The 15,643-nt window shown below is 47.4% G+C and overlaps 1 protein-coding gene across 1 annotated transcript in view; it reads left to right on the forward strand.

The window, feature by feature from the left end:
• Positions 1 to 4,123: 4,123 nt before the first annotated feature.
• DNM2 (dynamin 2) overlaps positions 4,124 to 15,643 on the forward strand; it is a 48,228-nt gene continuing 36,708 nt past the window's right edge. Inside the window, 1 exon segment of the mRNA XM_075577838.1 lies at positions 4,124 to 4,395. Coding sequence (XP_075433953.1) covers positions 4,235 to 4,395 — 161 coding nt within the window. The 5' untranslated portion in view covers positions 4,124 to 4,234.

Here is a 15,643-nt window from a genome sequence, read left to right on the forward strand (position 1 = left end):
AGCGTACAGTGCTTCCACTGCAGCAAGGGATTCTGGGAAATGACATGCAAATGAGCACACATTGCCACCTTTTGCCTTAAATCCATGATTACCTGGAACCCTTAAGCAAATGCTCGCTGTTTCAAACACAGCCTGGGATCAGATGCAAAGCCAGTAAAACCACTCACAGACATCTGATCCCAGGTTGCGTTTAAAGGCTGTACTATATGACTGGGTGAAATACTCGCCTAGTCATTTTAACAAGCAGTAATTAAAAAAAAAAAATATATATATATATATATATATACATCATAATGAGTTATCTTGTACAGCTGAACCTTTTGTATGGAAACATACAAGCCTTTTATATAGATATATGATATACGAAGCTGTGGGACAAACATACCAGAACCCCACCTACGCCTTTCCTTTTAATCCTATTAGATAGCAAGCCAAGTTTGTTGGCTCTGGGGTTAAGTGTGTGGATTTGTATAGCCGGACTAACAAACCTTCTGAATTATATTAGAGATAATACCCAGATATTACAATACAGAGTTGGTATGTTGACATTATAATGCACAGGGTGACACAATACCCAGGTATTACAATACAGAGTTGGTATGTTGACATTATAATGCACAGGGTGACACAATACCCAGGTATTACAATATAAAGGTGGTATGACATTGTAATGCACTGGGTGAAATAATACCGATATTACAATATGTAGTAGACAGTAATTAATAATTCGTGGACGTCGTGACCATATTAGAAGTATCCGTCAGCAATGATTTATTAGGTTAATGGGACCTGTGCTTCAATTTTATATCAGCCCGTCGTGCTGATTAATTTGTCCTTACACGCACAAAACACAACGCATAAATATTCGTCGTGCCGTTTAACCGGCGAAAAACGCTGTGTATTCTATTGCCCCCCATGGGGACTAAGCACGATGTGCTATTATTTGTAAATTATATACAGTTAGGTCCGGAAATAATTGGACAATTACAAAATTTTCATAATTTTGGCTCTGCACGCCACCACAATGGATTTGAAATGAAACAACCGAGATGCAATAGAAGTGCAGACTTTCAGCTTTAATTCAAGGGGTTGAACAAAAATATCGTATGAAACGTTTAGGAATTGCAACCATTTTCATACACAGTCCCCTTATTTCAGGGGCTCGAATGTAATTGGACAAATTAACACAATCATAAATAAAATGTTCATTTTTAATACTTTGTCGAGAATTCTTTGCAGGCATTGACTGCTTGAAGTCTGGAATGCATAGACATCGCCAAACACTGTGTTTCCTCCTTTGTGATGCTTTGCCAGGCCTTTACTGCAGCTGTCTTCAGTTGTTGTTTGTTCGTGGGTCTTTCAGCCTTAAGTTTTGTCTTCAGCACGTGAAATGCAAGCTCGATCGGGTTGAGATTAGGTGATTGACTCGGCCATTGGAGAATATTCAACTTCTTTGCCTTAAAAAACTCCTGGGTTGCTTTCGCAGTATGTTTTGGGTCCTTGTCCATCTGTAAAGTGAAGCGCTGTCCAATCAACTTTGCTGAATTTGGCTGAATCTGAGAAGACAATATATCTATATACACTTCAGAATTCATCCGGCTGCTTCTGTCTTCTGTCACATGATCAATAAACACTAGTGACCCAGTGCCATTGTAAGCCATGCATGCCCATGCCATCACACTGCCTCCACCGTGTTTTACAGATGATGTGGTATGCTTCGGATCATGAGCCATTCCAAGCCTTCTCCATACTTTTTTCTTCCCATCATTCTGGTACAGGTTGATCTTAGTTTCATCTGTCAAAAGAATGCTGTTCCAGAACTGGGCTGGCTTTTTTAGATATTGTTTGGCAAAGTCTAATCTGGCCTTTCTATTCTTGAGGCTTATGAATGGTTTTCACCTTGTGGTGAACCCTCTGTATTTGCTGTCGTGAAGTCTTCTCTCTATGGTAGACTTGGATAATGATATGCCTAGCTCCTGGAGAGTGTTCTTCACTTGGCTGGATGTTGTGAAGGGGTTTTTCTTTACCATGGAAACGATCCTACGATCATCCACCACTGTTGTCTTCCGTGGACATTCGGGCCTTTTTGTGTTGCAGAGCTCACCAGTGCGTTCTTTTTTCCCCAGAATGTACCAAACTGTTGATTTGGCCACTCCTAATGTTCCTGCTATCTCTCTGATGGATTTTCTTTTTTTTTGCAGCCTAAGGATGCCCTGTTTCACTTGCATTGAGAGCTCCTTTGATCGCATTTTGTGGGTTCACAGCAACAGCTTCCAAATGCGAATGCCACACAAGGAATCAACTCCAGACCTTTCACCTGCTTAATTGATGATGAAATAACGAAGGAATAGCCCACACCTGTCCATGAAACTGCTTTTGAGTCAATTGTCCAATTACTTTTGGTCCCTTGAAAAAGAGGGGGCTACATATTAAAGAGATGTAATTCCTAAACCCTTCCTCCAATTTGGATGTGAATACCCTCAAATTAAAGCTGATAGACTGCACTTTAAGCCCATATTCCTTATTTAACTGTAACTTGAATTTCTTTTGGTACACAGCCGAAATACCAAAACTTGTATCAGTGTCCAATTATTTCCGGACCTAACTGTATACTGTACTCACATTTTATATCTTGTTCCAATTTATTTTAATATATACAGCTCAATCCCCTTATAACGCTGTGCTTGTGGTCCAAGGAATCCCATTGCGCTATAAGCGGATCACGTTAGGAATAATGTACAATTGTATGCATTGTACAATAAAGTATTTAAGATACCAATAATCGTGTTGTACAGTATTCTTAAATAAGAAAATTGTGAGCTAAGCTCACATCGCGCTATAAGCGGATCCGCGTTATAACGGGGTTGAGCTGTACCAATAAATGGATTTTAAATTAATCATTTTCCAATTCATATAGGACCAGCTTATTGTTTCTCACTGCACACTAGCTACTTAAAGCTGCAGTCCAAGCTCCCGTTTTTTTTAAATTTTTTAAACTTCAATAGTTTCATGTGGACAATCTCTACTTACCTAAAGAACTGCATAGCTGCCGGTCAATTCGTTCTCCGTCTATTGATCGGCAAAGTTTGGCGACATCTTTAGATCTGGGGAATGTAAATGGTTGCTATAGGAACAAGCATGCTTGTTAAAATAGAATACAAGAAAATTGGTCTTTCAAAGTTGTTTTTTTTTTTTTAAACAGAAAATGCTTAAAGTGTTTTTTTCTTACTACAGAACTGATTTATTAAAAAAAAAAACACACACATGCAGGATATTGCTTGAACTGCAGCTTTAACAAGGTTACTTTCTCCCTACAGACATTGAGTGCACTACAGAGGGACTTAGTGTCTATGCTTCATTCGGTGTTATTTCTCATAACTACATTATAATGCAAAGGGTGACATAATAGCCAAATATTACAGCAAAAAAGGTGTAATAACTGCATTATAATGCAGAGGGTGACATAATAGCCAAATATTACAGCAGTAAAGGTGTAATAACTGCATTATAATGCAGAGGGTGACATAATAGTCAAATATTACAGCAGAAAGGGTGTAATAGTTGCATTATAATGCATAGGGTGACATAATAGCCAAATATTACAGCAGAAAGGGTGTAATAACTGCATTTTAATGCAGAGGGATGGTTATATATTTGAGATATGATGATATGAAGGTGACATATCCGCATATATTGTATTATACAGCATAAGTTGTATTATACAGCATATAATGCATTATACAGCATATATTGTATTATACAGCATCTATTGTATTATACAGCATATAATGCATTATACAGCATATATTGTATTATACAGCATATAATGCATTATACAGCACATAGAGGAGGGAGCTCTGCACCTCCTCTCCCCTCAGTGTCTCTTTGACTTCTGACATCCCACTTCCGGGTCTGCGACATAGACCCCAAGCCAAAGGGGGGGCGGGGTCAAACTCCCGCCTTGAGTGGCAGGAGCCCGCAGCCAATCCTAAACCCCTCCGCGGCAGCCCAGGAACTCCAGCCTCGGACCAATCGCGGGCGCTCCGTCACCCAACAATCCCGCCCCCTGACGTCCCAGCGCGGCTCGCCCTATCACCGAGCGGGCGGAGGAGGAGGGGGGCGTTGAATGACGCGCCCGGCGGCCAATGGCAGCAGGCGGGTGGCGGCCGGATGGGAAAGGGAAGCGCCGAGCGGGTAACGGCGGAGAGAGAGAGAGAGAGAGAGGGGAGCAGCCATGGGGAACCGGGGGATGGAGGAGCTCATTCCCCTCGTCAACAAGCTCCAGGACGCCTTCAGCTCGATCGGGCAGTCCTGCAACCTCGACCTGCCGCAGATAGCCGTGGTGGGCGGGCAGAGCGCCGGCAAGAGCTCGGTGCTGGAGAACTTCGTGGGCCGGTAAGTCACCCTCCCTCCTCCCCGGGACGCTCCTTTTAGGCTGCGCTTATAGTGCCGGCTACAGCGACGTCGCTTCAAAACAAATTTATTGGCGCTGTCGCGTCCGCTCATAGTAGGAGCGGCGCGACGGCGATCGCTGGAAGTCAGTTCAACTTGACTTTTTTTTTCTCCAGCGACCGTAGCGTGACGTCAGCGTCGCCGGCACTATAGGGATCCCGTATTCACGGAAGGGAGTTACGCCGTTGACGTAAGCGCTTGCTTGGGTTGGGGGAGTGCGAGCGGTGACGTCAGTGCCCTAGCTGGGGAGGGGGGAGCTGCGCTGTTTGCGTACAGGTGCTGACAGTGACACACACACAGGCAGAGCAGGAGTTGGGTTACCCGAGCTACTCCCCCAGGTTCTTACCTCCTGGGAGGGGTGAAGGGGCAGCTTGGAGGGCAGGGGGGGGTTATATCTGATACTATTGTAACGCGTAAAAGTACTCAGTTACACAGGGGAAGAGGGAGCACATTAAATAATTCAGTGTGTGTGTATATATATATATATATATATATATATATATATATATATATATATATAATATATCATGTGTAGCTTAGCATGTAGATACCTGTCAATCTTATATATTGTTAGTATAAGTTTGACAGGTATGTACAAGCTACATGGATTAGTGTGTGTATATACACACACACACCAGCGTATATAGATCCATCTTTGAGTACACATGTACCATTGTGTTGTAACTTATACACATTGTGTGTGTGTGTGTGTGTGTGTATGTACTTCTGGATAGATAGCAACAGCAAAACACTGAATATTGAGGACCTCTGTACAAACACGCGTGTATGTGATATGTTGCATGTTCTGCTTGTGGTGAGTACATATATTTTCATAACCGCTTTTATCGGATGTAGATATTTTCATGAACTCAATTTCTATAGATACATTTTTTTTTTATTGATATATTTTCTGTTGGTTTGGTGTATAAAACATCTTATGACATATAAATATAAAACATTTTTTAGCACTGGAGTTAAAGCAATAACATTTGAACCCATCTAGCTAATTATTAGTAGCCACGAACGACGTGTACAGGTAGCCCTCGCTATCCAACGTTTCACTTTACAACGAATGGCATATCCAACGCTTTACAATGCAACCCTACGGGCCGTTATCCGACGGCGGAATGCGTTATCCGATGGCGGAATGCGCTAACCAACGCTCCCCGCCACCGATTAACACGGGACTCGCTTTACAACGGTTTCACTATCCAACGCTACTCCCAGAACGGATTCCCTTGGATAACCGAGGGCTGCCTGTACATATAAAACCGTTTGAAACCTGTTTATTACAAAGCGGAGCCGTCCCCTTTACAGCAGGCAGAATAACTTTTTATTTAATGTCTCCTAACTTTAATTTAGCAATGGGATCCGTTTCCAGATTCAATTATCCTGGATCTAATATCCGCCTCTTTCCGTGTAACCTTATCTGGCCTTCTGGTTCTCTCTCCTCCTTTATCTCTGCTTTAATGCGAGCGGTGTCACTTATACTGCAGTCTTATCACATAACAGATTAGGTAAGGATTCCAGCATTGCAAGGCTAGTAACTGCCCTCCCACTGCCGAGAGACCCAAATGGTGGGAACGGCTGTCTGTGACTAGGGTTACTGCCACTGCACTTCTGTGACGGCTGTCTGTGACTAGGGTTACTGCCACTGCACTTCTGTGACCCCAGGCTGTGCCGAAAAAAAGCTGTGTGGTGCGGCAGTCGTACGCTTATAGGGGGATCCCTGTTACAATGGACATGAAGCCAAAGGTGACACTGTGTGCTCATTTGCATGTCGTTACCCAGAATCCTTGTATTGTATGCTAAGATAATGGGGAAAGGCAGGGGTTTGCGGACCTGTCTGAGGCACCTGAATGTGTTCACGCGGGGTTGTATTTGGTGGAGGGTTTTTGTCACGTTTACCCATCGTACCTTTGTATAATGCGCGGTAGTAAAGATGGTGAAAACCCTGCATAGCATTTGGTTATCAGGGAGACGCTAAGGTTGAGCGCCCTAATGACGTGGCATGGCCGGGGACCCTTGTGACGTAGCGGGAACGTCATCGGGGCGCTTTGTATGGGCAGGTCGGGCTGCAGTGGATGGACACGTTAGCGGAGCTGTTTCCGGAAGCTTGAGCGGTCACATGATCACTGCTGGAGAGGTCACATGATGCGGGAGTGCTGGAGGCCTCTGGGACCGCAAGACCCCGGCGGCGCTGATCACTGGAAAGATCAGACTAGTGTTAAGTATTTTTAAAGTGACAGTCTGACAACTGCCAGCATCTCAACAGTGTGGAGGGAATCCTGCCCCGCAGAGCTTACACTCTAATATACAGAGGGGCACAGGTACAATACAGGGAGAGGGGGAACCATTGGGAGAAGGGAATCCTGCCCCGCAGAGCTTACACTCTAATATACAGAGGGACACAGATACAATACAGGGAGAGGAGGGAACCATTGGGAGAAGAGAATCCTGCCCCGCAGAGCTTACACTCTAATATACAGAGGGGCACAGGTACAATACAGGGAGAGGGGGAACCATTGGGAGAAGGGAATCCTGCCCCGCAGAGCTTACACTCTAATATACAGAGGGGCACAGGTACAATACAGGGAGAGGGGGAACCATTGGGAGAAGGGAATCCTGCCCCGCAGAGCTTACACTCTAATATACAGAGGGACACAGATACAATACATGGAGAGGAGGGACCATTGGGAGAAGGGAATCCTGCCCCGCAGAGCTTACACTCTAATATACAGAGGGACATATACAATACAGGGAGAGGAGGGACCATTGGGAGAAGGGAATCCTGCCCCGCAGAGCTTACACTCTAATATACAGAGGGGCACAGATACAATACAGGGAGAGGAGGGACCATTGGGAGAAGGGAATCCTGCCCCGCAGAGCTTACACTCTTATATACAGAGGGACAGATACAATACAGGGAGAGGAGGAGCCATTGGGAGAAGGGAATCCTGCCCCGCCGAGCTTACGCTCTAATATACAGGCAGAGGGACACAGATACAATACAGGGAGAGGAGGGACCATTGGGAGAAGGGAATCCTGCCCCGCAGAGCTTACACTCTAATATACAGAGGGACACAGATACAATACAGGGAGAGGAGGAACCATTGGGGAAGGGAATCCTGCCCCGCCGAGCTTACGCTCTAACATACAGAGGGACACAGATACAATACAGGGAGAGGAGGGACCATTGGGGAAGGGAATCCTGCCCCGCCGAGCTTACGCTCTAACATACAGGCAGAGGGACACAGATACAATACAGGAAGTGGAGGATGCTGTCGTGCAAGCAGAGTGCCGGAAAAGAGCAGACGCTGCCAGGAATAATATACTTGTTTGTCACTGTGGAGACTTTGTTAATCATTCCTGAAATCTTGCTCGCCCTCTTGGAATTGAGCTGAGGTTTGCAAGAGGCAGCTCGGCGTAGAATGACCGTGCTGCGTTTCACGGGTTAAATCTGGCTGCTTGATGCCCTGGTGTGCAATCTGGTATCTGCCTATGTTTTGTAGTTGTGTTAGAGCAGGTGGGCAACCTATTTTTCAATGTAGCCACAGGTGTGGCGAATGAGAAGTGACATTTTGAGAAACTCCCTACCCCCCCCAATAGCGTCGTCATCTCCTCAACCAGAGTTGTTTCTTCTGACCTTATCTCCTGGCAGACAGCGCCGCAACCCGTCCCTGCAGGAGTCTCTGGCTCTGCCCCCGCCGTTCTCCGAGTGGTCATCCTCTCCACCACACGGCACTCGCCTCCTCACTGCTCCCGGCCACCGTCCATTGCCCCGCCCCCTCGGCACCAGCGCTTCCATCGGCCGCTGCTGCCGCACTCGCGCTTGCCGTGCTACTCGCGCTTGCTGTGCTACTCGCGCTTGCCGTGCTACGCGCGCTTGGCGTGCTACTCGCGCTTGCCGTGCTTCCCGCACTCGCGCTTGCCGTGCTACTCGCGCTTGCTGTGCTACTCGCGCTTGCCGTGCTACGCGCGCTTGGCGTGCTACTCGCGCTTGCCGTGCTTCCCGCACTCTCGCTTGCCGGCACTGTTGGAAGTATCATACACCCAGTATTACAAGCACGCTGCCTAGGGGTCACACTTGACTCCTCTCTCACATTCAAGAGGTACCTAAAACCTGTAGTTTTTTTCCCTCTGCAATATAACAAAGATTCGCCCTTTCCTCTGTTGCTCTGCTGCTAAAACTCTGACTCAGGCCCTCATTCTCTCCCGTCTCGATTACTGCAACCTCCTGCTGTCCGGCCTTCCTGCCTCTCACCTGTCTCCCCTACAATCTATCCTAAACGCTGCTGCCAGAATCACTCTACTCTTTCCGAGATCTGTCTCAGCGTCTCCCCTGCTGAAATCCCTCTCCTGGCTTCCGATCAAATCCCGCATCTCACACTCTATTCTTCTCCTCACTTTTAAAGCTTTACACTCTTCTGCCCCTCCTTACATCTCAGCCCTAATTTCTCGCTATGCACCATCCAGACTCTTGCGTTCTTCTCAAGGATGTCTTCTTTCTACCCCCTTTGTATCTAAAGCCCTCTCCCGCCTTAAACCTTTCTCTCTTTCTGCCCCGCACCTCTGGAATGCCCTTCCCCTCAATACCCGACTAGCCCCCTCGCTATCCACCTTTAAGACCCACCTTAAGACACACTTGCTTAACGAAGCACATGAGTAGCACCGTGGCTGATACTATACACCTCATACATAAAGCTTGGCCCCCTGCAGACGCACTTACCAGAACTCCCTCCTGCTGTCTCTGTACGTTCTCCCTACCTACCAATTAGATTGTAAGCTCTTCAGGGCAGGGACTCCTCTTCCTTAATGTCATTTTATGTTTGAAGCGCTTATTCACATTATTTGTTATTTAGGATCGCCACGTGTATTACTGCTGTGAAGCGCTGTGTACATGAATGGCGCTATATCAACAAAGGCACGGTGCAGTGTCTGGGCATAGGCGAAGGGAAGGAGCGAGGAAACGATGTGGATAGGAGAATGAGGAAGCTGGTAGAGAACAGAGTGAAGAAACGGCAAACAGAAAAAGCAGTAGGAAGGCATAATGATACAGGGAGAGAGGTAGGAGGAGAGGGTTCCCAGGTATCGGAGGAGATCAGGAATAGGAGGTGAGAGAGCAGATGTATAAATCCAGGCCTGGCACTGCACTGTATTGCTGAAGGTTACACAGCGGCTTCGAAAATGAGCCTTTCGACGTGACAGAATTGCCAGCGCATTTAGAAAGCCACGTTCTCGCAGTTGCAAGGTTGATCAATTGCAAAGTCCAGTTCTTGCATTGTTCGCCTCCGATTTGAACTACAAAGACGCTTCATGTGTGACATGTAAGATGTTGCATAGCCAATGTGCTGTTCCTGGGTGAGCGACAGGCCGTTCAGCCTATCGCAGAGAGATGTGCAGACATCCTTAGAGAAATATATAGTTATTTGTTTCGGGGCACATAGTAACAGTAATAGGTTGGCCGGCGTGCTACTGCTAAAGTGCTCAGCTGTAATATGTAGAAGGGTCACTAAAGCAGGTACTATAACAGGGGTCTTTACTAGCTCAACGTTTCGGCTTCCCAATGGAGTCCAATTTGGCTCTGGAAAAAGGCTCCATTGGAAAACCGAAAGTGTGTGTGTGTGTGTGTGTGTGTGTGTACACTTAGTTAAGTTATGGTGGGTAAAAAAAGTGTCAGTAAAGCACATAGGAAATGGAAATATTCCTGTATGCTCATTTGCATGTCTTAGACAGGTCTGCAACCCCACCTTTCACCATTATCCCCCAGCACACAGCGCTTCCACTGCAGCAAGGGATTCTGGGGAATGACATGCAAATGAGCACACAGTGCCACATTTTGCTTCAAAACCATATACATGGTTCCCTATAAGCTTATGCTTGCTGCATTTAACAGCTTTAGAGCACAGCTTGGGTTAAGATGCAGAGCCAGTAAACCCACCCGCAGACAGTCGTTTCGACCTTAATGGATCTCCTCAGTGTGGGGTTGGTTATACTGGCTGTGCAAAAATGAAGCGATGAGGATAGGTTTCACCACACTTATTTAAGTTATGGTGGGTAAAAAAAGTGACAAAAACCCTCCACTGTCTGTGGGTGGGTTTACCGGCTATGCATCTTAACCCAGGCTGTGCTCTAAAGCTGTCAAATGCAGCAAGCATAAGCTTATAGGGGACCATGTATATGGTTTTGAAGCAAAAGGTGACACTGTGTGCTCATTTGCATGCCATTTCCCAGAATCCCTTGCTGCAGTGGAGGCTGAAACCGCTTGGCGAGTCCGGCTCCCTCTCAAAGTGTAACGTGCACGTTTTTGTTATGTATACATGCAAATGAAAATACCAATCCTGCAGTACTACAGTACTCAACACTCAATTTCTTACTCCCATAATAATGGCTCTGTTAGGTCAGTCATTTGATTACTCGATTGCCGGATTTGTGTGTTCATCGCACGCACACACGCACGCACACGTAATATCGTTGTATGTAGTTGAGCCCGGCTTTTGCTCTAGTGCAGTGTTTTTCGACAGGGATTCCTAGAAACCCTTTGGATCCCCGGGAATCCCCCTAAAGGGTTCCCTGTAAATTTTCAGGTCATTTTGAAAATGGTACCAAATACATAAGAATTGACGATGCATCTGATCTCAGACGCGCTGTTAGAGAGGGTTGGGGTTCCTTACAATGCATCTGATCTCAGACGCGCTGTTAGAGAGGGTTGGGGTTCCTTACAATGCATCTGATCTCAGACATGCTATTAGAGAGGGTTGGGGTTCCTTACAATGCATCTGATCTCAGACGCGCTGTTAGAGAGGGTCGGGGTTCCTTACAATGCATCTGATCTCAGACGCGCTGTTAGAGAGGGTTGGGGTTCCTTACAATGCATCTGATCTCAGACGCGCTGTTAGAGAGGGTTGGGGGTTCCTTACAATGCATCTGATCTCAGACGCGCTATTAGAGAGGGTTGGGGTTCCTTACAATGCATCTGATCTCAGACGCGCTGTTAGAGAGGGTTGGGGTTCCTCACAATGCATCTGATCTCAGACGCGCTGTTAGAGAGGGTCGGGGTTCCTTACAATGCATCTGATCTCAGACGCGCTGTTAGAGAGGGTTGGGGTTCCTTACAATGCATCTGATCTCAGACGCGCTGTTAGAGAGGGTTGGGGGTTCCTTACAATGCATCTGATCTCAGACGCGCTGTTAGAGAGGGTTGGGGTTCCTTACAATGCATCTGATCTCAGACGCGCTGTTAGAGAGGGTCGGGGTTCCTTACAATGCATCTGATCTCAGACGCGCTGTTAGAGAGGGTTGGGGTTCCTTACAATGCATCTGATCTCAGACGCGCTGTTAGAGAGGGTTGGGGTTCCTTACAATGCATCTGATCTCAGACGCGCTATTAGAGAGGTTTGCGGGTTCCTCACAATGCATCTGACGTCAGACGCGCTATTAGAGAGGGTTGGGGATCCTTACAATGCATCGGATCTCAGACGCGCTATTAGAGAGGGTTGGGGTTCCTCACAATGCATCTGACGTCAGATGCGCTATTAGAGAGGGTTGGGGTTCCTCAGAATGTCACACTTATTTATTTTTTGGGGGTTCAGGAACCTATAGTGAGTGTGTGTGTGTGTGTGTGTGTACCATTTGTAGGTATAACTAAATTCTCAGGATATCTTGGTTATTTTGTTGTTTCTATCCTCCTAGTAAGTTATTTTCCGTCGTGTTGCGTATTTGTTGCACCAAAGATGCAAAATATTCCTGCGTCCGGTCAACCTCTCGGTTAAACGGCGATCACTTTAGCTACGCTCTTCTGTTAACCGACTGTCAACAGTGGAGTTTGCCAAGCGAAACGCAACTCTCCCACTGCTGTGGCAGATAAGCCAAGCAGGTTACACCCTATAATAAACCACCCTACTACCCTGGAAACTGTCCTGTCCTAAAGAGGCCGTCCCATGCAGCAGGCAGCTTGGAGGCTTCTCAGACACCCTCATCAGCTAAAAGGATATTCACGGGTGTAATCTGTTTTTAAACACCCCCCCCCCCCCCCCCCCAAAGTGTATGTATGGGGAGATGGGAGCAGGTAACTCCCAGAGTCGCTAGACAGAGATTATTTTATCTTCTGCATACAGCAAATACAAATATCACTTGTGAGCCCGTTCGCATGTCTCACACCCGGTCTGCAACCCAGCCTTTCCCTATTATCTCTTGGCATACAGTGCTTCCATCACTGCAGCTAGGGATTCTGGGAAATGGCATGCAAATGAGCACACCGTGTCACCTTTTACTTCCAATCCTTTTGCTTTATGTACTGCAGAAGGGAGCGGCTCGGCGAGTGAAGACGCTGACTGATAAACATGTTGCTGCCATTAGTACACTTTGCCCCTAGGAGGGACTGACCCCTTAACCATGTCACTGCCATTAGTACACTTTGCCCCTAGGAGGGACTGACCCCTTAACCATGTCACAGCCATTAGTACACTTTGCCCCTAGGAGGGACTGACCCCTTAACCATGTCACAGCCATTAGTACACTTTGCCCCTAGGAGGGACTGACCCCTTAACCATGTCACTGCCATTAGTACACTTTGCCCCTAGGAGAGACTGACCCCTTAACCATGTCACAGCCATTAGTACACTTTGCCCCTAGGAGAGACTGACCCCTTAACCATGTCACAGCCATTAGTACACTTTGCCCCTAGGAGGGACTGATCCCTTAATCATGTCACTGCCATTAGTACACTTTGCCCCTAGGAGGGACTGACCCCTTAACCATGTCACAGCCATTAGTACACTTTGCCCCTAGGAGGGACTGACCCCTTAACCATGTCACTGCCATTAGTGCACTTTGCCCCTATGAGGGACTGACCCCTTAACCATGTCACAGCCATTAGTACACTTTGCCCCTAGGAAGGACTGACCCCTTAACCATGTCACTGCCATTAGTACACTTTGCCCCTAGGAGAGACTGACCCCTTAAACATGTCACTGCCATTAGTACACTTTGCCCCTAGGAGAGACTGACCCCTTAACCATGTCACTGCCAGTAGTACACTTTGCCCCTAGGAGAGACTGACCCCTTAATCATGTCACTGCCATTAGTACACTTTGCCCCTAGGAGAGACTGACCCCTTAACCATGTCACTGCCAGTAGTACACTTTGCCCCTAGGAGAGACTGACCCCTTAATCATGTCACTGCCATTAGTACACTTTGCCCCTAGGAGGGACTGACCCCTTAACCATGTCACTGCCATTAGTACACTTTGCCTCTAGGAGAGACTGACCCCTTAACCATGTCACTGCCAGTAGTACACTTTGCCCCTAGGAGAGACTGACCCCTTAATCATGTCACTGCCAGTAGTACACTTTGCCCCTAGGAGAGACTGACCCCTTAATCATGTCACTGCCATTAGTACACTTTGCCCCTAGGAGAGACTGACCCCTTAATCATGTCACTGCCATTAGTACACTTTGACCCTAGGAGGGACTGACCCCTTAACCATGTCACTGCCATTAGTACACTTTGTCCCTAGGAGGGACTGACCCCTTAACCCTGTCACTGCCATTAGTACACTTTGACCCTAGGAGGGACTGACCCCTTAACCATGTCACTGCCATTAGTACACTTTGTCCCTAGGAGGGACTGACCCCTTAACCATGTCACTGCCATTAGTACACTTTGCCCCTAGGAGGGACTGACCCCTTAACCATGTCACTGCCATTAGTACACTTTGTCCCTAGGAGGGACTGACCCCTTAACCCTGTCACTGCCATTAGTACACTTTGCCCCTAGGAGAGACTGATCCCTTAACCATGTCACTGCCATTAGTACACTTTGCCCCTAGGAGGGACTGACCCCTTAATCATGTCACTGCCATTAGTACACTTTGCCCCTAGGAGAGACTGACCCCTTAATCATGTCACTGCCATTAGTACACTTTGACCCTAGGAGGGACTGACCCCTTAAACATGTCACTGCCATTAGTACACTTTGCCCCTAGGAGGGACTGACCCCTTAATCATGTCACTGCCATTAGTACACTTTGCCCCTAGGAGAGACTGACCCCTTAATCATGTCACTGCCATTAGTACACTTTGACCCTAGGAGGGACTGACCCCTTAACCACGTCACTGCCATTAGTACACTTTGTCCCTAGGAGGGACTGACCCCTTAATCATGTCACTGCCATTAGTACACTTTGACCCTAGGAGGGACTGACCCCTTAAACATGTCACTGCCATTAGTACACTTTGCCCCTAGGAGGGACTGACCCCTTAATCATGTCACTGCCATTAGTACACTTTGACCCTAGGAGGGACTGACCCCTTAACCACGTCACTGCCGTTAGTACACTTTGTCCCTAGGAGGGACTGACCCCTTAATCATGTCACTGCCATTAGTACACTTTGACCCTAGGAGGGACTGACCCCTTAAACATGTCACTGCCATTAGTACACTTTGTCCCTAGGAGGGACTGACCCCTTAATCATGTCACTGCCATTAGTACACTTTGACCCTAGGAGGGACTGACCCCTTAATCATGTCACTGCCATTAGTACACTTTGACCCTAGGAGGGACTGACCCCTTAAACATGTCACTGCCATTAGTACACTTTGCCCCTAGGAGGGACTGACCCCTTAATCATGTCACCGCCATTAGTACACTTTGCCCCTAGGGGGGACTGACCCCTTAACCATGTCACTGCCATTAGTACACTTTGCCCCTAGGGGGGACTGACCCCCTTAACCATGTCACTGCCATTAGTACACTTTGTCCCTAGGAGGGACTGACCCCTTAACCCTGTCACTGCCATTAGTACACTACAGTTAAATAGGCCCTTTTATCCCTGAACACAATACCGATGCCGGCTCTGCCCCAAACAGTGTCCCCTCCCGGGGACGTCCTGCAGTGACCGGGCCCTGTTGCACAAAGACAGTGACGTCCGGGAACAAGCTGACGTGTGTTATCTGCACCCTGCGGGAGAGAGGTCCCCGCCCTGTCCATGCAGAGACAGAGTCGCTGTGTGAGGGAAACACCGTATGAAACGCTGCTCTCCTCTTTCCCCACCCCCCCTTCTCTCTTTCCCCACCCCCCCTTCTCTCTTTCCCCACCCCCCCTCTCTCTTTCCCCACCCCCCCTCTCTTTCCCCACCCCTCTCTTTTCCCCCCCCCCCCCCTCCCTCCCTTATCTTTCTGTTTCTTCCT

This window comes from Ascaphus truei, chromosome 20 (assembly GCF_040206685.1).
Source record: "Ascaphus truei isolate aAscTru1 chromosome 20, aAscTru1.hap1, whole genome shotgun sequence".
NCBI lineage: Eukaryota > Metazoa > Chordata > Amphibia > Anura > Ascaphidae > Ascaphus > Ascaphus truei.